The sequence below is a fragment of the Leguminivora glycinivorella genome, chromosome 26, assembly GCF_023078275.1.
Source record: "Leguminivora glycinivorella isolate SPB_JAAS2020 chromosome 26, LegGlyc_1.1, whole genome shotgun sequence".
Taxonomy (NCBI): domain Eukaryota; kingdom Metazoa; phylum Arthropoda; class Insecta; order Lepidoptera; family Tortricidae; genus Leguminivora; species Leguminivora glycinivorella.
Genome location: NC_062996.1, coordinates 11,425,541 through 11,446,931, shown reverse-complemented (window position 1 = coordinate 11,446,931; position 21,391 = coordinate 11,425,541). Strand labels below are relative to the sequence as shown.

The 21,391-nt window shown below is 40.3% G+C and overlaps 1 protein-coding gene and 2 non-coding genes across 3 annotated transcripts; 1 reads left to right on the top strand and 2 right to left on the bottom strand.

Moving 5' to 3' along the window:
• Positions 1-448: 448 nt before the first annotated feature.
• Positions 449-18,675, bottom strand: LOC125240146. The gene is made up of 12 exons (XM_048147993.1): positions 18,544-18,675; positions 16,676-16,850; positions 15,515-15,635; positions 9,261-9,449; positions 6,525-6,650; positions 5,383-5,495; positions 4,517-4,760; positions 2,924-3,132; positions 2,168-2,259; positions 1,469-1,575; positions 536-664; positions 449-501 (listed from the first exon to the last, which is right to left on the bottom strand). Exons 2-11 carry the CDS (start codon positions 16,792-16,794, stop codon positions 545-547), a joined length of 1,440 nt encoding a protein of 479 aa, XP_048003950.1. The 5' UTR covers positions 16,795-16,850; positions 18,544-18,675; the 3' UTR covers positions 449-501; positions 536-544.
• Positions 8,608-8,679, bottom strand: Trnat-cgu. Its single transcript has one exon. It is a non-coding gene; the product is annotated as a tRNA-Thr (tRNA).
• A 687-nt stretch (positions 18,676-19,362) lies between the features above and the next one.
• Trnad-auc lies at positions 19,363-19,435 on the top strand. Its single transcript has one exon. It is a non-coding gene; the product is annotated as a tRNA-Asp (tRNA).
• Positions 19,436-21,391: the final 1,956 nt, after the last annotated feature.

The window sequence follows — 21,391 nt, the reverse complement described above, 5'->3', positions numbered from 1 at the left end:
TTTTATATACTGAACCATGATCAATTTATCAACAATCTGCGCCTTTGGAACTGTCGGGCGCGGCATCTGAACTGAACCCTTTCTGACTAATAATAAAACTTAGGTCATGTTCATATTATTAATTAAATTAAAACGGGACTTAATCGCGTAAAACTTACGTTTATATTTAACCCAACGTTTCGGACACGACATTACATCCGTGGTCACGGGTAGACTGGCTGGGAGTTGTATCAACATCTTCTAGCTGTACGAATTTTTCGAACTACCCGCACTTGATTGTCATTAGCACATCATTAGTCACTTTTACGCTAGGGTTGCCACTCTGGCTACATACAACACTTACGACATCCGATGGTATGGGACCGGAAGTTTTCTCATGTTTACACTTATACGATAGTCCCGTTTTAATTTAATAATATGAGTGAAAATCGCGTTAGTTTAAATCAATATATTAGATCGTGTTCGCTTATTCATTTTAATAATTTTTCATAGGGACATTACATTAACAATCAGTGATTTGTGATTGTTAATGTAATGGTGTAAATTATTTATTCGGTCGTCGTCTTGGCAACAGCGTGGCGGCGCTTATCTCGACGACGGGCTGTGAGCTGAGCGCGGCGCCAAGTGAGCGCATGGCTTCGAACGTGCGGGACGGGAGGACCACCTGCAAACAAGCTAATATTATTACTAGCATAACAAATCTACTACCGCCATCTGTCGGTGAGTAGTAGCACCAGTAAGTAGTATCATGCCCGATCAAGTGAAACCTAGGTATTAGCGCAAAAATCTTTTTCTTTCTCAAACAATACATTTCTGGCATATTTTCTGTCACTCATCGGGTGAATCCTGCATCGTCACCAAACCACAAAACTACTACGCCATCTGTCGGTAAGTGGCATCACTAAGAGTCATAGCTGACCGAAGAGATGTTACGCGGGTAGAATTAGTGCAGCGGCTTAAAGGTGATGCTAAGCTATAAGGACACCTTCAAGGAGGAGGAATGGCGAAAACCTCAGCGTCTGTGGACACCTGCATTATGAGTAATTATTACGACTACTACTGCCATCTGTCGTTTACTAGCAGTACTACAGTTTATTTATTTTATTTATTTTATTTCTTAAGAAACAAACAGTCTCATATTATGACAATTATTACAGTGTAAATTACTAATATTGTAGACTTACAGTTTCCTTAATTTAACTATCTTAACCTAAACATTATCAGTTAAAAGTGTTAGTTAGTGGAGAGTCGTACCCGATCGAACACGATGCTGCGCAGATCAAACTGCTGTATCGGCTTGAACGTGGTGTGGTGTGCTGATGACGCCACACACCTTGTCGTTCAAGCTCCTGCATCGGCAGCAAACCTGACAACTGCTACTGCCATCTGTCGGCGAGTATCGGCACTGGTAGGAGAAGTCTTCCTACTACCGCTACCTGTCGGGCAGTAACAGCATTAACAGTCGTACCCGACCGAACACGACGCTGCGCAAGTCGAATTGATGCAGCGGCTTGAAGATGATGCTGAAGATGCCGCACACCTCGTCATCCGGGGACACCTGCATTGTCAGCAGTCCTGGCAGAAAATAACAAAACCCACTGTAACAAGGAGTCCTTCAGTAAAGGTTGTTAACGAGGAGGCACACTGACATTTTATCCCGCCAGGCGGCGCCTCTGCAAATGCATGTCATTGTCAGGATGCTGGTACGCAATAATGTGTTGTCAACTTTAATCGTCAAATTTTCGAGTTGACATCTTATTGCGAATATGCATGTGGGATAACACATTATTGCGTAACAGCATCCAGTGTGAAAGAGTAAAAAAAAATCATCTTCTCGATCTCACGTATGAAATTCTTTATCTGTGCAATGGATTAATAAGGTGGCACCATCTGTCATAAACTTTGAGTGTGCCTCCTCATTACATAAATTGAGATGCCATCTCTTTCGGCAAAAATAAGGGGTCATCACATCGTGAAGGTTTGAAGAACGCTGTCACGGGCGATCGTCTACATTCTTGGACGCGCGACGTTCAGTAAGCACATATTTATGGTGAGAATCCAAGCAAGTTGGCAGCGATTTTCATAGTCGAGACTGTGCAAGTGTCAACACTCAAGAAACTTTAGAATTTCACAAAAGTTTGACTACATCAACCTAGCTAACTCTTACCTGGCGCACTGTGCGGGAAGTGGAAGTTCTCAGGCGGGAAGGCGCAGGCGCGGCACACGGCGCCGCCCGTCCAGTACAGCCCGGGCACCTTCCTGCATCACACGGGATGTGCTTAACCCTTTACGGCACATGCCACCAACACAGTTGTAACACTAAGGGTAAGCCAGTGACCTCCTGCTTCTTGGGCTTCGGGTTTCGTTATGACATATTTTGGGGCAAACTGGTATGAGACCAGGCATGTCGGAGGAACTGCGGTTGAGATCTTAACACCCTATTGATACTTTAATAATACTAAAGCCATAATTGGAAGAGATTCGATAAAATTAAATGAGGAATTCTTAATTTTTTAAATCGGGACTTAATCGAGTATGACTACATATTAAACTGACCTCCAACGTTCCCTTTGAGTAAAACGTTCCAGGGAAGGCGTTGTCCCGTCATACGCGATTAAGTCCCAATTTAAAAAGTCCCAGTTTAAATCAATATAGCAACTGTAGGAAGTCTACTGTAAATGAAACGTCTACCTACAATAACCCGGAGATGACGATCACTAATGAATATTTATATTAGATCAATAAGAGGTTATTCGCAGTGAACTAAGAATCAAAAGACATAACCATTAAACAATTTATTAAGTCCCAGTTTCCGCATGTATACGGAATAAATTAGTATGTAGTAGAGGGTAATCTCAATAGTACAAAATTATCTACTTAAAGCGCCCTCTGTTGGCAAGTAGCGAAACTACATTATCGTTGTCTAGACGTAGAGGGCCGCGTGTTGGTGTTGTGCTCCTCGCTGAACTGGTTGACGGCGAGGCAGTACTTCTCCGAGTGGTACGTGCGGGAGATCTGTGATAACAGCGGCGAGCCACGCGGCGAGGACAGCCAGAGGGCAGCACTGTTCGCCGGGCCCACCATGCCGATGAAGGCCACGAGCATGCGCGTGTTCAGCAGCCCGCGTTGGATCTGAAACAATACTTCATGTTTGTCCCAAGACATGATCTCTATGTCAGGGCCTCCGCTAGATGACGCTGATTACTCCGAACGGACGCCCGTCGAATAAGAAATTGTATGATCAGCGCTAATGATTTTACATATTGGCGGGACCCGCGAGCGTGCGCAACATTATAATGATCCCAACACGGGTTCGTAGTCGACATCTAGCGGCAAATGGCAGAACTATCAGTAGTATCAGTGCTAATATTTAACACCAGATGTCGCGAATTAACAAAACTCTGTGCCGCCGAAGACTATAGTACTGTCTGATTATATACCGGGCGTTCCACAGGGCTCATGTTTATCAAACACCCTATTCAGTTTGTTGCTCAACGATCTCCCCAATACGATAAGCGGAGCTGAGATATATATGTACGCTGACGATGTGGCTGCTGTGGTCACGGCGCCAACGTCTTACGAACTGGAGCAGAAACTAAACCATACAGTTCAAAGGCTCGAGTGGTGGTTCCGACTGAATGGCTTAGCCCTGAACAGAGAAAAGACTTTGTTTATAGTATTTCAGCTAAACGGCGCGTCACCACCACCCCTCCGAGTCACCACTGACGATCATACCGCCCTGCAGATGGTCCAGACGACGAAGCTGCTGGGCTTCCATATCGATAGTGCCCTCACGTGGGGTCACCATATCGACGAGCTGTGCTCCAAGTTAGGTCGAGCATGCTTCGCACTCCGTCGCCTGGCTAGCACGGCATCACGCAGCGTAGTAATATCGTGCTATTTCGCGACCGTCCAGCCTCCTCACCTACGGTGTCGAGCTGTGGGCACGCGCTGCAGATGCCGTGCGAGTGTTCAGAATGCAGAAGAAAGCGATACGGGCCATTGTCGGCGCACCCGATGACGCAACATGTAGAGAGCTATTTAAGGAACTAAATATTATGCCTCTCCCCTGCGAACTTATATACCAGGTAGCTCTCTTCACACACAAAAATTTAGATGTGTTCCGGCAGCGAGGCGTGAACCCGCACCGCGCCATGCGCAGCGACAAGCTCGCCCATCTGCTCGTCACACCTAAACACGACCTACGCAAGTCTGAGAGGTCAGTGTATGTGATGGGCCCGTCCGTATACAACAGACTGCCGGACACAGTAAAACAGGATGCAGTTTCCATTGTGGCTTTTAAGAGAAAACTACGTAGATGGCTCCTTGACCAAACGTTTTACTCATTGGACGAATTTTACGAGCTTCCTATCCAATGAGTTACTTACTTACATTTAGTTTAAGTACGTACTTAATGTATTGTATTTTTATTAGAACATGTACTTGAATGTATTTTGACCTGTAACTCGATGTTATAAATAAAGTATTGTATTGTATTGTATTGTATTGATGTTACCTGGGGTTGCTTCAACAGCGCTTGTAGCACAGCGCCATCTGGCAGGCCATCCACCAGCTCGCACACGCTGGCTCCGCGCTCCCCCGTGAGCCAGGCGGCGGCGGCGGGCGGGGCGCCGCCGGTGGCGCGGAGCGCGCGCTCGGCCGGCTCGCCCTCCCAGCCCAGCTCGCGCAGCGACGCCAGCGCTTCCGCGCCGGGAGGGGGCGCGCAGGACAGCCGCCACGCGCGGAACTCCTCCAGAAACCTAACAGATACAACTACTACGATAGTATTAAGTACATACCCACCAAATAAAACTACCACTGCAGCTGCTGTTGACACTTTAACGCAAGTTAAATCTGAGTGGCTGAGAAAAGGGAAAGCTGGTAGCAGGGAGGAAAAAATAGGCCTTTTTTTGGTGTTTAAGATTAGTCGACTTATGAAAGTAGATACTAGGCTCTTTCCCGACTTGCCTAATGATCACATAATCATCATTACATCAGCCCTTTATCGTCCACTGCTGAGCTTCGGCATACCTCGGACACTGCCGATCAAATATATGAAAGAGCCGCGTTCCTAGCACACAGTCTGAAACTCGTGTAAGTAAACGCGTACCATGTTGTATGAGTGAAATATGACAGGTCGACTGTTCGCGTTTTTGACAGGCGGTAACTGTGCGGTAACCGAAAGGGGGTGGGCGGCACTTTCAACGGAGAGCGGGAGTGGCCATACTGGACGATAGTACTCTTTATTATACTGTGACATCGGCCTCTCATCTAGTACACCACTTCTCCCGATCCTGATCTACTCTCATCCAGTGTAACCTGTAACTTTCCGGATGACTTGGAATGTAAGTACAAAACCGGTAGAAGTTCGATTAGACAGACCTTTGCAGATGTTCAGCGCGGCGGTAGGCGTCGCTGCCGGCGACGGGAGGCGGCGCGTGCGGCTGCTCCTGCTGCTCGGCGATGCGTCGTGCGATCTCCTCTGGCGTGATCACCTACACCATAAATTAATTTTTTTTATTTTTTTATTTTATTCATTTAAGGTTCACCAACAGATACAACACTACAACAAATACAGATTAGAGCTAAAAAAATCCATGAATAAGTGTCTATCCAATTACAGGCGAACACAACATGCGACAATACTTCAATATACTATACATCTAAGACCTAACAAAACTATTGGATAATATAAACATGCATATTCTTGAGCTTATATTACTTAGCTTATATGTAGCTAGCGTTTTTATACAAGAATCTCTTAAAAATAATTTGGTTTACTGACAATATATCTACTTCGGTGGCTTTATACAACTTGTTATATTCCTATAAACATTAAATAAATGTCATATACAAAGAAAAAGTAAGTTTTCGCTAGCTCGTAATCACATATATGTGTTGATTCAGTTAGGAGGTCGAACTAGTTTCGGTTCTACCTCAGAGATGGCGGGGGGCGCTAAGCTTTCGGTAATTGTGTCATATACTTGGAAATTTCGACCCTTGCTTTCGTGATCCGATGGCCGAGTGGTTTTACAGGCATCCGTCCGGTTAACGGAGTACGCTGGTTCGATTCCAGCTCGGAACACTTGGAGGCCTTGGTCACTTTTTCTTTGTATATGACATTTATTTAATGTTTATAGTATAATAGTAGTGTTACTACTTAAAAATACAAATTAAAATATTTTCAAATGAGAATAATTTAATTTGTTCTAAGATTTGTTATATTCCCTACATATTCTGGGTATAGTGCCATGCGATCCGAGGTTAGTTCGATAAGTTCTAAGAGCAAAAGGTCGGAAGTTAACTACGCGACAGTTTGGTCTTGGCACTGAAATATAACAAGATCATACCATCCCATACATTAAAATGCGACCGCCTACGAACGCGCTTACACTCCACCACACATAGATGGCGCCTTAAGCTTTCGCGTGTAATGGCTACTGCATAGCGCTCTATTATAGAGTTTCTCCGTCTCCAATATTAGGCTTGTCGAAACTGTCTACAAGTCGTATCCTGTCCCTTACCTCGACGACGGGCCTGGAGGCGGGGCGCGGCGGCAGCAGGGCCGCTCGCAGTTGCTCCAGCGCCCGCTCGTAGTGCGGCCCGGCCGCCGCCAGCCTGGCACCCGCTTCCACCAGGCTTATCAGGATCTAGAAGGAAAAGGAAGCATAGTTGCAAGTTTGCAACTAAGTAGTAGTAGGTTAGGTTCGTTAGGTACCCATGTCTTCAAAAATTGCCGAAGGCTAAATTGCACAGAATAGGAACCCTGGGGCTCCGTCCTTTTGGGCTGTAAATACACTAAACTCAAAATACACTATTAGTCAATATGCTACAATTTCAAAACGACCTTTGCTCATAACACACGAGACCCTAATTACTATATTCCCAAAAGGAACCTGTCCTCGAGATGCACCATTCTCATTGCGTACTATTTCCAAAATACTATAATCCCAAAATACCCTAAATTATCTCTACTCGGAAGTGCCAAAATACTCTATTATCATAAGGCATTATTCCCAAAATACTCTAATCCCACTACACCCTAGTCCCAAAATACACTAATTTTTTTAATGCCAATTTCTGGTTTGTACGTTAAGCGAAAGGGCAGGGAAGGGGGGGGGGGTCACCTGGCGTTATTGGATTGAAATATGATTTATTTCCCCTCACTAGCTCGGAAACACGTGTTTTGTCCTTTAATACCAGCGGGTAAAAACGCATTTTATCCACTAGTGGGTAAAGTAATTTGACCTTGAATATAATCAAATTAACTGCTTTAAAATTGATAAAAGTAGGTGAATCTAGTAATAAAGATGATTTACCACCTGTGGAACTACTGGAAGCAGTGATAAACGCATTTTTTTGCGTTGTAGTTTCCTCGCTGTAGTGAGGGGAAAAGTTTTGTGTTACACTCGGGTGCAAATGTATTTTACTTCTCGTCTGTTAAAAAAATCGCAAGTTTAGGATTCTATTGTCGAACCACTCGCTTCGCTCGTGGTTCAACTATAGAATCCTTTCACTTGCTCGTTTTCCAATTCCACACTCGGCGTTAAAATACAACTTTGCCCCCTTGTATAACAAATAACTATTTTAGCAATGCCACTACTTACTTAAGTTATTATTGGGTTCCATTGTGGTGCGGGCGGTGGGCTGGCAACCGGTCACCATCACAATTTCGTTTAATTTCAACTCCTTACTTAGGAATTGATAATCATCATTTCCTATTCCTAATCATTTGCACCGGCCGTAGCTTAAGAAATTAAAGTATTTTAGAGGCATTATTCCCAAAATACTCTAATTCCAATACACCCTAGTCCCAAAATACCCTAATTTGTTTTAATGCCAATTTCTGTTTTTACGTTATTAAGTTTTCTTTCAACTCCTTAATTGCCAAGAGTGGCACTGAAATTCATAGTTTCATTTGCTCTGTCTACACGATTTGTGAGTTTATGTACGTTAACTTATTATACAGGGTGTATTTTGATAGCGGGTCTGTATGTTTTATCCAAAATCTGTAAATGGCAGTAAGGGCAGCTATGAGATGCCGTAGTCCTACGTGAAAATGGTCTAAGGGGACCATCCATCGATTTCAAATTGATGAAAAATGGCATTTACAGATTTTGGAAAAAACATAGAGACCCGCTATCAAAATACATCCTGTATAATAAGTTAACGTACATAAACTCACAAATCGTGTAGACAGAGCAAATGAAACTATGAATTTCAGTGCCACTCTTGGCAATTAAGGAGTTGAAAGAACACTTAATAACGTAAAAACAGAAATTGGCATTAAAAACAAATTAGGGTATTTTGGGACTAGGGTGTATTGGGATTAGAGTATTTTGGGAATAATGCCTTATGACAATAGAGTATTTTGGCACTTCCGAGTAGAGATAATTTAGGGTATTTTGGGATTATAGTATTTTGGAAATAGTACGCAATGAGAATGGTGCATCTCGAGGACAAGTTCCTTTTGGGAATATAGTAATTACTTAGGGTCTCGTGTGTTATGAACAAAGGTCGTTTTGAAATTGTAGCATATTGACTAATAGTGTATTTTGAATTTAAATAGATATCATACACGAAAGAAAAAACGACAGGGCCCACTGGTGGCCGAGCCGGGAATCGAACCCGGGTCTTCAGCTTACGCGGCTAACGTCCTCACCACTAGACCACCCGCCCGCGCGTGCTAGGCTAATTTATATATAGTAGTGTGACTACTTGAAAAAAGAACAAATCGAAAAATATTCAATAAAATAATTTGATTTGTTCCCTAGTTGTAGTGTATTTTGAGTTTAGTGTATTTACAGCCCAAAAGGCTCCGTCGATATCGCTTTATAGTTAAGATAAAACGGAAAAAAATATTGTAGATATTTTAAAAATATGCGGAAGTCACTGTCTAATGTGACAAGTTGGAAAGAGAGTTCCGCTTGTAACTTGTAACTTTCATTTTTGTAAAATGGGCCACAGGGGCCCATTTCTCGAAGCTACAAGTTAAAATTTACAAGCGGTTGTCAATGTCTAATATGACAAGTTGGAAATAGACTTAATTCCGCTTGTAACTTATAACTTTCAGTTTTGAGAAATGGGCCCCAGTTGCTTGTACTAACCGATGGTGATTTTGTATGTTAAAAAGGTTTTAGGAGGAGAACACGTAAGTTTTTTGGCTTGTAGATTACGAAGCTCCCGTCCGCGGAGCCTACGTGGTCATTCCTACTTCAGCTAAACTGAAGGTCAGATAAAAGTGACAAGGGTGGCCTTACCTTGCGCAGCTCATGAGACAACTCATTAGTAGACAGTAAGGCTTGTAGATTAGGCTGCCGTGGTTGATGGCGCGGCGGCGGCAGCGCAGCGGTGGCGGCTGCGACGGCGGCCGGCGCGGGCGCGCGCACGGCGCCAAGATCTAGTGCGCCGGCCATCGGGACACGCAGCTCCACCAGGAGCAACTCCTCCTGGTAAAGAAAATAAGACTTGAGCAGCGGCTCAGTTAGTATGCGAGACGTCTCTAACACATACTAGAAGACTGAACCTGAAATTAAAACGGTATCTAAGAGACAAAAGAACGTGAACTGAATGGGGTTATTATAACAGTTACCTATTCATCAGTGTCAAATTAAGTCATTAGTTTAGCTAGTACCGCTACCCTACATTTTACTCCTGGGGCCCATTTCTCAAAACTGAAAGTTACTATACTTGTAAAGAAAATATATTTCTTTAATCTATTGCTCAGTGCTGAAGGCCGGTGAGCAGTGACAGGTTGCATATAGAATAGCATAGATGGCGCTATTCATAACAGCGTTCTGCGCAGTCGTTAAAATAGAACGGTTGCTAGGTGATAGAATATAACTCGTTATGTCACGTATGTCATGGAAATGCAAATTGTACAACAATAAATAATATAAAAAGGAATTGTAAGAAATAGACTTAAAATGTCGTTTCTCTAATTTCAGGTGAGAAAGTACCTATGTGTTTTAGTTTAAAGTGTAATTATTGTTTATTGTGTGATACTTAAAATAAAATCTCTAATTTCAGAGCAACGTCATTGTTTATTTCAAGTTCTAGTAAAACAGACACTTAACGGTCTTATAAAACGACATTTTTCGTTAAAATCAAGAATAATGGAGAAACTTCGATTTAAATTTGCGGTTTTGGGAGCGTCGGACGGAAAAACAAATGTGATCTGCATCATGTCAATTGAAACGCCGGATGGATGCACCTTTGAAATTCCAGATGAATTCAAGCCTGCAAGCAAACACACAGCTATATTTTCGTCAGACGTATTCACTAAAATAAGAGCTTCACTAAAAAAAAGGCACCAAACACGATCTATATGGATTCCGTTAACTGAGGATCTAAAGAAAACATACTTAGATGAAGGTGAAAATGTACAATTCGGGGACCAATATTTGAACGAAATTACAGAAAAATCAAATTCATTTGAAAATAACAATAGAGACACTAACCCGGAAAAAAAGAATATTGGAAAAACAGCTGAAAAGTTTTTGATAGAAAAATTTTCGAACAAAACATCAAGTGCTAACCAATGGCTTGATGAATTTGAGGGTGAATGTGACAGATTTGACATAAAAGAGGATCAAGACAAAATAGGAATTTTAAAACATCTCTTGGAAAAACAGTGCCTTGACTGGTATAGCAGTATGTTAATTAAGCTAACTGTAAACTCAGAATGGACAGAATGGAAGGCCAACTTTTGTGAAACATACGGGAAAAAGGGCTGGTCTCAAGTCAAGTATGCTTTTACATTTAGATATAAAACAGGATCATTATTGGAATATGCTACCAGAAAAGAAAGACTGTTATTGGAGGTTAACAAAAATATAGATACTCCCGTGTGGTGACGGGTTAAGAATTTCACCACCCCCTTTCTTCCCGTGGGTGTCGTAGAAGTCGACTGTGGGATATGGGTTAAATTGTGGCGTAGGCGAGAGGCTGGCAACCTGTCACTTCAATGTCACAGTTTCGTCTTCTGTCAACCCCTTATTTGCCAAGAGTGGCACTGAAACGAGCAGTTTCAGGTGCTCTGCCTACCCCTTCATGGGATACAGGCGTGATTGTATGTATGTATGTATGTATGTATAGATACTCCAACTATGATAAATCTTATTGTGATTGGACTACCCGACTACATTATTGATAAAATAGACAAAGAAGAGATAAAATCAACTTCAAATTTATACAATGAAATCGGTAGGTACGAACATACAGCAAATAAGAAGAGTTTCATAAAAAAATGGAACACCAACGAAACTAAAGAAAAATCGGATAAGATATTGCCGTGTAAGACTTGTGAGAATTTAAATAAAGGCACACGGTTCCATCCGGAAGACAAATGTTGGTTCAAACAGACAGAAGATAATAAAAATAAGACGAAGAGCTATTACAATAAAGCTGTAAATAATGCAATGATTGATGTTGAACTCAATAATGACAAAAAAAACGAATAACAACACCATTAATTAAAGTCGACCTGCTATTAAATAAAAAGTTAGAAACTCAGGGAGTATATGATACCGGCTCGAATGTTTCTTTGATACATTCGAAATTAGTAAGAGTAAAAGGAGAAGAAAATTCTAGGAATGATAATCTAACTACAATTAATGGTGTTAAAAAAGCTAAGGGTTTGACAACTATAGATATACAGTGTTTTGACACTGAAAAGAAAGCGGACGTTTATATAATTGATGGAGAAGAATTTAAACACGACTTTCTATTAGGACTTGACACTATAAAACAATTCGGACTGACTCAAGATGAAAACTTGAAAATTTCCCAAAAAAGGAAAGATATTACAGAAGTAAATGTTAAAACTACAGAAGAAAATGTTAAACCTACAGAAGAAAATGATAAAACTACAGAAGAAAATGTAAAAACTGATAAAAATAATGCTTCGGATGAAGTTAAATATGAGATGAAAAACTGCTTAATAAATTTTAATGAGCATATAAAAGAGGATGATTTCCAAATAAGTATGGGTAACTTAAATACTCATCAAAAATCTGAAATATACAAATTGATAGACACTTACAAGGCAGTTTTTGCGAAAGACAAATATGACATTGGTACAGTGAGAGAATATGAAGCACGCATTGATCTACTTGTGGACAAATACTGTAGTAAAAGGCCACATCGATGTTCATTCGAAGACAAAAAGGAAATCGAGGATCAGATAGCAAAGCTACTTGATAACAAACTTATAGAAGAGTCGTATAGTCCATTTGCGGCACCAGTAACATTAGCTTTTAAAAAAGAGGACAACAGGAAATCCAGATTGTGCATAGATTTTAGAGACCTGAATAAAATAGTGGTACCACAAGCTCAACCATTCCCGTTGATCGATGACTTGGTAGTTAAGACGAGAAATTCCGAGTATTTCACCACATTGGATGTTAATTCAGCTTTTTGGTCGATTCCATTAAGAGTTGAAGATAGAAAAAAGACGGGATTCGTCACGCAGGATGGTCACTATCAATGGACATGCTTACCATTTGGTCTGAAGACGTCATCGGCTATTTTTCAAAGAATACTGAGTAATATTTTACGCAAGTATAAGCTTACTGATTTTGCTGTTAACTACATCGACGATATTCTAATATTCTCTAAAACTTTCTCAGAACACATTGATCACTTAACAAAATTATTAGAAGCCATAAAAAAGGAGGGTTTTAGATTAAAGTTCACTAAATGCAATTTTGCTTCCGACTCGGTAAAATACCTTGGCCATATAATTAATAATAATACGGTACGCCCGATAAGAGATAATTTAATTTCAATAAAAAAATTCCCAACACCAACAACTCAAAAAAATATACGACAATTTTTGGGGAAAATTAACTTCTATCATGAATATGTACCAAATAGTTCCATAATTCTAGAACCTCTTCATAACTTACTTAGAAAAGATCAGAAATTTATTTGGTCAGAGGATTGTCAAAAATCATTTCAAAAAATAAAAGACTTATTGTGCTCTCAGCCAATCTTAGAAATATTTGATCAAAATTTGCCCATAAACATTTACACTGACGCGTCTTTACAAGGTGTCGGGGCTGTACTAAAACAAACACAACCAAACGGAAAAGAAAAACCAGTAGCATACTTTTCAAAAAAATTAAATCAATTACAAAAAAAAAAAAGCTGTTTACCTAGAATGTTTGGCTGTTAAAGAAGCCATAAAATATTGGCAATATTGGCTTTTAGGTAGATCTTTTACAGTATTTTCAGATCATAAACCTTTGGAAAATTTAAATATTAAGTCTAGAACAGATGATGAATTAGGGGAATTGACATACTACTTGTCACAATACGATTTCAATATAAAGTACGCTCCAGGGAAATATAATGTAGAGGCGGATTGTCTAAGTAGAAACCCAGTATTGGAGGCAGGTGACGATACTAGAGATCAATTAAAAATAGTTAACATGATAACATTGAATGATATTGTTACAGATCAGGAAAATAATGAGGACGTACAAAAAAATAAAAGTAAATTGGTATCAAAACAGAATATTTATTATAAAAAATACAATAAGCGTGATAAAATAATTTTAACTGAGGACTTTAGTAAAAATCTCATTGAATACATACACGAAAACATGTGTCATCCAGGTGTAAAACAAATGCAAAATAAAATAAGTAAATTATATACAGCAAGAAATTTAACTACAAATATAAAAACACATTGCAAAAATTGTGAAATATGTTTAAAAAATAAAACAAGACGACAAGAAAAATATGGCCTGATGTCTCATTTAGGTCCCGCCACAAAACCATTCCAAATAGTCTCAATAGACACAATTGGGGGTTTTGGAGGCTCACGATCGACAAAAAGATATCTTCATCTCCTAGTGGACCACTTTACAAGATATGCTTATATTATTACTTCTAAAACGCAAAGTGCTAATGATTTCATTAAGTTAATAAATAAAGTGGTCGATTCTGATAAAATAGAAATTCTTTTAACTGATCAATATCCAGGTATTAACTCAAAAGAGTTCAAAACATTTCTAAATGAAAAATCTATTAAAATCATCTTTACTGCTGTAAATGCTGCGTTTTCTAACGGCCTTAATGAAAGATTGAATCAAACACTTGTAAACAAAATTAGATGTCGAATAAATGAAAATAAAAGTAAAAAACTAGCATGGACCACTATAGCTCATGAGTGTGTTGAAAAATATAATAGTACAGAACATACAGTTACAGGATTTACACCCAAGTATCTCTTAGATGGTACTGATGTTTCTTTTCTGCCAAAAGAACTAAAAAAAAATAAAGTAGAAGTAGAGTGGAAAACTGATAGAAAAAGAGCGTTTGAAAACTCAATGAAATCACATAATTATAACAAACAAATCTATGATAAAAACCGATCACAATTAAACTTAAATAAGGGTGATATGGTCTATGTCGAAAATGGCAATAAACTTAATAGAAAAAAATTGGATGAGTTGAAGATAGGACCGTACAAAATAGTTGAGAAGATATCAAATTCAATATATAGAATTAATACTGGCCATAAAAAGTCAGAATCAAATCTCTTTCATATCAGTAAACTTATACCTTCACCTGAACTAAATGAGGACTAATATGATATTAGTATTCTTATATGTACATAGTTAGTATACTTACGTATATGAGAAAATTTTTGTTAAATTTTCTTTTCGATGGAGGGAGATGTAAAGAAAATATATTTCTTTAATCTATTGCTCAGTGCTGAAGGCCGGTGAGCAGTGACAGGTTGCATATAGAATAGCATAGATGGCGCTATTCATAACAGCGTTCTGCGCAGTCGTTAAAATAGAACGGTTGCTAGGTGATAGAATATAACTCGTTATGTCACGTATGTCATGGAAATGCAAATTGTACAACAATAAATAAGATAATAAATAATATAAAAAGGAATTGTAAGAAATAGACTTAAAATGTCGTTTCTCTAATTTCAGGTGAGAAAGTACCTATGTGTTTTAGTTTAAAGTGTAATTATTGTTTATTGTGTGATACTTAAAATAAAATCTCTAATTTCAGAGCAACGTCATTGTTTATTTCAAGTTCTAGTAAAACAGACACTTAACGGTCTTATATACTTAGTCATATTAGACAGACAGTGACAACCAATTGTAAATTGTAACTTGTAGCTTCGAGAAATGGGTCCCTAGGTGTTGCTACAAGTACAATAACGAGGCAACCGTACGGTCTTCAACCTTAGTGCGTTTTCATATTATCCGATCCGATATCGGATGTCGGAAGGATTTCAAAGGCAAAAATCAAAGATGGCGGCTTAAATGTATGGGATATCGGTCCTACATCCGATATCGGATTGGATAATGTGAACACGCACTTACGGTTCGGACTTGGCGATTCCGATAACACGCCATACAATATATGTACATATAAAGAACAATGTATGATGGATGGAAAGATGAGTGATGATTAGTGGGTAGTGTAGTACTTAAGTAGAGTGGATCTCCTCAACAGTCTGACACAGTTTTACTATATAGCTGACCTGCGGCTGCAGCTGCTGCTGCGCGAGCGTGAGGAAGTCGTGCAGCGTGGAGGAGTCGCACACGCGCACCAGCTTGTAGCGCGCCGCGCCCGCCTCGCCGCGGTAGAAGTGCTCGATGGCCCTGCCAGCCACAGTGACAACGTTTTTAGCAAGGAGAATAAAAGCTCAGCCACACATGCGCGTTTTGAGAGCGTAGGTGGAGCGTTAGCGGAGCGTAATGATAGCGGTGTGCCGGACGGACGCTGGCGTTGCGCCCAGCGGACGCCGGCGGGAACTAACGAGTGCAGATTTCGAGCGGAATGTGGCGCAGCGCTATTATTGCGCTCCGCTGGCGCTACGCTATCAAAACGCTTTATGTGTGGCGGAGGCTTAAGAAGAAGAAGAATAAGAATCATTTACTGTCACACAAAGAAAAATAAAATGAAAACGTCTCACTCAGAGACACCTTTTTACAAGACAACAAATACTTGCTGACAGAATAAAGATAATATGTATGTATATTGCAATTGCAATCTTGACCTGTAATTTTAAAATCTTGCACCAAACTAGCTGTTTCTGTTTAGTCCAATGGTTGACGAGAGAATGCGTCCGATGAGAGAATGCCTCAGGGCGTTAAGTCCGCCATTGTACTCTTTTTTTGTAAATTTGTGCAATAAAGTTTAAATCAATAAATAAAATGTTGTAAGACTTTTGAAATATTAATTATACAAACATTTGTTTAATCAAAACGCAATAAACTGTATGGCGCAGTCGGTAGGATCCGAACATTTCTTTTTTTTCATACTTTCTTTTCAGAGGTTTACGTTTCGAAGGAGGGGGTCGAAATTTCCAGTCAGTGTAATAATATAACTTAAAGCGGACTTCATAGATCCAAGCCACGACTATGGGCATTTTCAGAATTTGGGACCCCCCCAATTATGGTTTTTTTTTTTTAGTATAAATAGGTAGACGTTTGACCACGATCACACCTGATGGTAAGTGATGATGTGGTCTACGGTGGAGCACGCTTACCTATGAGATACATATTTACTCTTGCTTTAAAGAGACCTAGCTGGATTGTACTCATGTGGAAACACAGACTCAAGCAGGGCATTCCACTCCTTGGCGGTTTCCCAAATTCGGAAAATGTCCCTACCTATGTAAGTGATGTAAGTTACTCACCTGTTCTTCAGCTCTTCAATAAGCGTGTCCTCAGTGTAGTAGGCGACCAGCGATTGTCCTTCAGGCCCGATGACCTTCAGCAGCAGCTCACCTGCGGCCCCCGCTTCGGGCACCAGCATCTTGAGGTCACTTCACTTCACTCAATCACTGTTATGACGCTTTTTTGTCGACGCTGCTGTTGTATGGTGAAATACGCTTGGTTTTCGATTTATTTATAAATGTAGTTAAAAGTTTATTTATAAAATTAATAAATAGTATAAAAACCTCATGAATGATTGGTAATCAATATGAAATGATTGCTTTGATTGACGCTGTCATTTAAATTTTAACGTCATCACGTTTTTTTTTATAAATTAATGACAGCAGTTGTTGTCACTTTAAAAAGGTTTTACGGTAAATGATGAACGTGAGAAAATGTTAAACACGCTGTAAAGTCACGAAAAAGTGGAATCAATTTTAGTTACATACTTATACTTATAGTTAAAATATTAAAAGTTAAAACTACATAACATAAATCACGTAACGAATTACGAATCTCCTCCAATTTTCATATTCATGATCATTTACTTAAAAAAGTCATTTACTGTCGCAAAATATTTTTAAGAATATCTAAATACGAATTATGGTTTTTTTTTATACATACAACATACATACACACATTTTTCAATTAGATAAGTAGTTAAAAAAATAAAAATTTAAAATGTATAACTTTTCTGCCTTATACGCATGTATAAGCATGTTAATTAAGTTAATTGTAGTAAAATAAAATTAAGATTATGTACATTAAACATAAGTATAAATTGGTTTGTAACCCTCTAATTGTATTGAAGAGCGGAGGCTTCTAGCACAAGTAAATATCTTACTTAAAAGAAGTCTTCTGTTTGTTTCTTAGTAATGTGTTAAAGTGTAACCAATAAATCATTTTTCATTTTCATTTTTTCATTTTTTCATTTTCACATACAATCACCCCTGTATCCCATAAAGGGGTAGGCAGAACACATGAAATTACTAAAGCTTCAGTCAGTGCCACTCTTGGCAAATAAGGGGTTGATAGAAAACGAAACTGTGACATTGCAGTGACAGGTTGCCAGCCTCTCGCCTACGCCACAATTTAACCCATATCCCATAGTCGCCTTCTACGACACCCACGGGAAGAAAGAGGGTGGTGAAATTCTTAACCCGTCACCACACAGGTTTTTTTATGCTAAATAAATAAGCTTTTTATTTTTCTTCGTTACGCGCATAGGTAAGGGAAGAGTTGTAACTCCATACATCAGTAAATGCAAGTTATTTGTAGTGACATCTGGCGACATCCACGCGTTAACTAGCGTAAATTATCAGTGCTTCTACTTGTCAATAGATGTCGCGACGAACAAAAAGTGTAATGTTCAACAATTTTTAGCTAATATTATTATAATATTACAATAGTATTATCAGTACTCTGTTTTCAATTCCTGCTTGTAATATAAGTTGTAAACTGTTTTAATATTACATTTTTGGCAGACGCGACGCTGTTGACAGTGACACCTAGTGTCGAGTAGTGGAACTAATAATTTACGCTACTTCACGCGTGCTTGACGCGTGATTGAAGCTAGATGTCACTACAAATAACTTGTTTGTTTACTGCTGTATGGAGTTATACAACTCTTTCCTTACTTATTCCTCTATAAACGTGAGTCCTGGGGCCCGTTTCTCGAAAGGTACAAGCCTTGTATTACAAGTGTATTTCCATGACAACCCATACGATTTGACAGTTAACGCACTTGTAATACAAGGCTTGTACCTTTCGAGAAACGGGCCCCTGGGCACTTGTTCTTACTTTACAGTTGCTTTACAGAGTACATCCTTGAAGACAGCTTGTAACCGACCTGTGGAACGTGGAGCCGATGTAAGCGGGCAGCAGCGCGATGAAGATGGCGGCGGTGCGCGCGCACGCCTCCGAGAACAGCTCCAGCGTGAGCTCGCCGAGCGCCGCGCCGCCGCGCACGCGCAGCGCCAGCGACACCCTGCGCATTGCTCGCTCTTTACAACCTTACTAGCTTTTTTTAATTTTTTTATTTATTTTATTCTATCGGATGCATCCACACCCACAAATTACCCGAGGCCGAGGTAGGCCCAAAAATGAGGTGGCGAGGGAGGGGAGGCCTTTGCCCAGCAGTGGGACACAATATAGGCTGTTAAAAAAAATACACATATAAGCTTACAGTAAACACTTAAAAGTTAGGTTATTACATACTAACTTTTGCCCGCAGCTTCGCTGGCGTTAGAAAGAGACAAAGTAGCCTATGTAACTCTCCATCCCTTCAACTATCTCCACTTAAAAAAATCACGTCAATTCGTCGCTCCGTTTTGCCGTGAAAGACGGACAAACAAACAGACACACACACTTTCCCATTTATAATATTAAAACATATAGTATGGATTTTAACTTCTGATTAGCAGAAACGTCTGCAATCGATGCCATTAGGCTTAGAATAAATTTAAAAGTGGAAAAATGTCTGCCTTGGGTGGGACTTGAACTCACGGCCTCTGGATCGATACTCCAGCGCTCTGCCAACTGAGCCACCAAGACTTCAACCAAGCCAGCGAAATTTTCCACCACTTAGGTCAATGGGACCCGTAGCGACATCTACCGTAAGAGTGTCCCATTGACCTAAGTGGTGGAAAATTTCGCTGGCTTGGTTGAAGTCTTGGTGGCTCAGTTGGCAGAGCGCTGGAGTATCGATCCAGAGGCCGTGAGTTCAAGTCTCACCCAAGGCAGACATTTTTCCACTTTTAAATATAGTATGGATTTTTCAACACATTATATGGCGCAGTCGGTAGGATATGCTTCTAGGTTTTTTTTTTATATTAGTATGAAGTTATAAACCTTGGTCGTGTAACGCCCTATGGTGGCACAAAAGCAGGGTCGAGGCGAGGGCCGCGCGCGTGCCGCTCGCGTTTTATGCGCGACCACCACTCTTCTAGTTCCACTGTGTGAGGCCAGCTCCTATCTCTGTCACTCTTACCTCTCTCTCGCTCTAACTTCGACTATGTGATGACCGCTGTACACATATGGCCAACGGTTCCACCAACCCCCTTGGCCAAGCGTGTAGAGGGCTACTTGGCCGTAAGTTGGCAGTTGGCGCTTGCGCTTGCCGGCCAACCGATTGGTGTCGGTTTTTTGTCCACACATCAAAGGATCTTGGCGCCAATGGCCAACTGCGTTTACACGTTGGCGCTTCATTCAGTTGGTCGTCAGCCGTCAGAGAGGACAGTAGTGAAATATTTACGAAAATAATAAGTTTATCTATGCCAATAATAGTGTAGATTTTAAGAAATAAAATAACCATGCAAATGTTTAATGTATTTCCTAAAAAAGATAAATGTTCTTATCAGAATATTCAAAAAATTGTTAATATTTCAAATAATTTACGACCGGTCTGGCGCAGTCGGTAGTGACCCTGCCTGCTACGCCGCGGTCCCGGGTTCGAATCCCGGTAAGGGCATTTATTTGTGTGATGAGCACAGATATTTGTTCCTGAGTCATGGATGTTTTCTATGTATATAAGTATTTATATATTATATATTTATTTATTATTTATTTATTAGTAAAAACATGTTTACATGACATTACAGTAAAACCAATGCGTCACGAAACTTAGATAACATAAAAGAAAAAAACAGTTTGTAAGAACATGAAAAAAAAAAAACAATAAAGTTTAAAACTAAACAATTGATTTGGGCGATGACGTAACTGCGTGGCTCCGTTGCGTCGTTTGCCCCGGTGTAGGATTCGGCAAATTGCCCCGGAACCGCCGAAAAACCACACCTTTCGGCCAGAAGTCTGCGCTCGCGATGGTGTCCTGCAGCGGCCGCGGCACGCGCACAACGAACGAGCTGAAGTGCACGTAGTGACGCGACTGCAGCTGTTGCACCCTCAGCGTGTAGCCAGTCTTCCGGCGAACGTAGTAGTATATATATCGTTGTCTGAGTACCCACAACACAAGCCTTCTTCTTGAGCTTACCGTGGGCCTCAGTCAATCTGTGTCTATGTCCTATATTTATTTATTATTTATTATTATTTAATTTTAGTACGGGGTTATTATTTTTTAATCAATTTTTTCTGACAACGTCTATGACCTAGAATTTCCTAGACTTTTCCATTCCACGTCCATCTTTCATGAAGAGCCAATGCCAAGTGATTGGTTCGCCAATGTGTAAACAGCGGCTCTTATCTTGGCCAAGGGGTTTCACAAAGGGTTGGTGGAACCGTTGGCCATATGTGTACAGCGGCCATGGATGTACCTTGGCCTGCTAACGCCCTCTGGTGGCACAAAAGCAGGATCGAGGCGTGGCGCGGGCGGCGCGAGCAGCCACGGGCCGCGCGCGCGCCGCTCGCGTTTTATGCGCGACCACCACTCTTCTAGTTCCGCCGTAGTTGTGAGGCGCGGGGGCTGTTAATAACAAATAGTTACCTAATAATATGTGCGATTATTTTTTGCGTTAACTTGGAGTAAAAAATAACAAATTAAAATTACTGCCAAAATCAAATGAACCCTGTGTTACCTTTCTCTATGTGCAACTTGTGCTCTCTAAGCTGTGTTTTTACTGACCTGGCACTGACACAATCGCTCACGAGTACGTAACTAACTTCCTGTGCATATCGCTCGTTCTAGGTATGAGTGCGAATAAGATGTATGCAAAATAAGTTACACAGACATTAGCGCATGTCAC

Excerpts from the sequence above, each read along its gene's own strand:
- LOC125240146 (XM_048147993.1), bottom strand. The coding sequence starts at position 16,794 with ATGCTGGTGCCCGAAGCGGGGGCCGCAGGTGAGCTGCTGCTGAAGGTC. Across the intron at positions 3,133-4,516 it reads CGCTGTTGAAGCAACCCCAG|ATCCAACGCGGGCTGCTGAA; the intron begins GTAACATCAATA and ends GTATTGTTTCAG. Across the intron at positions 665-1,468 it reads GCAGCGTCGTGTTCGGTCGG|GTGGTCCTCCCGTCCCGCAC; the intron begins GTACGACTGTTA and ends GCTTGTTTGCAG.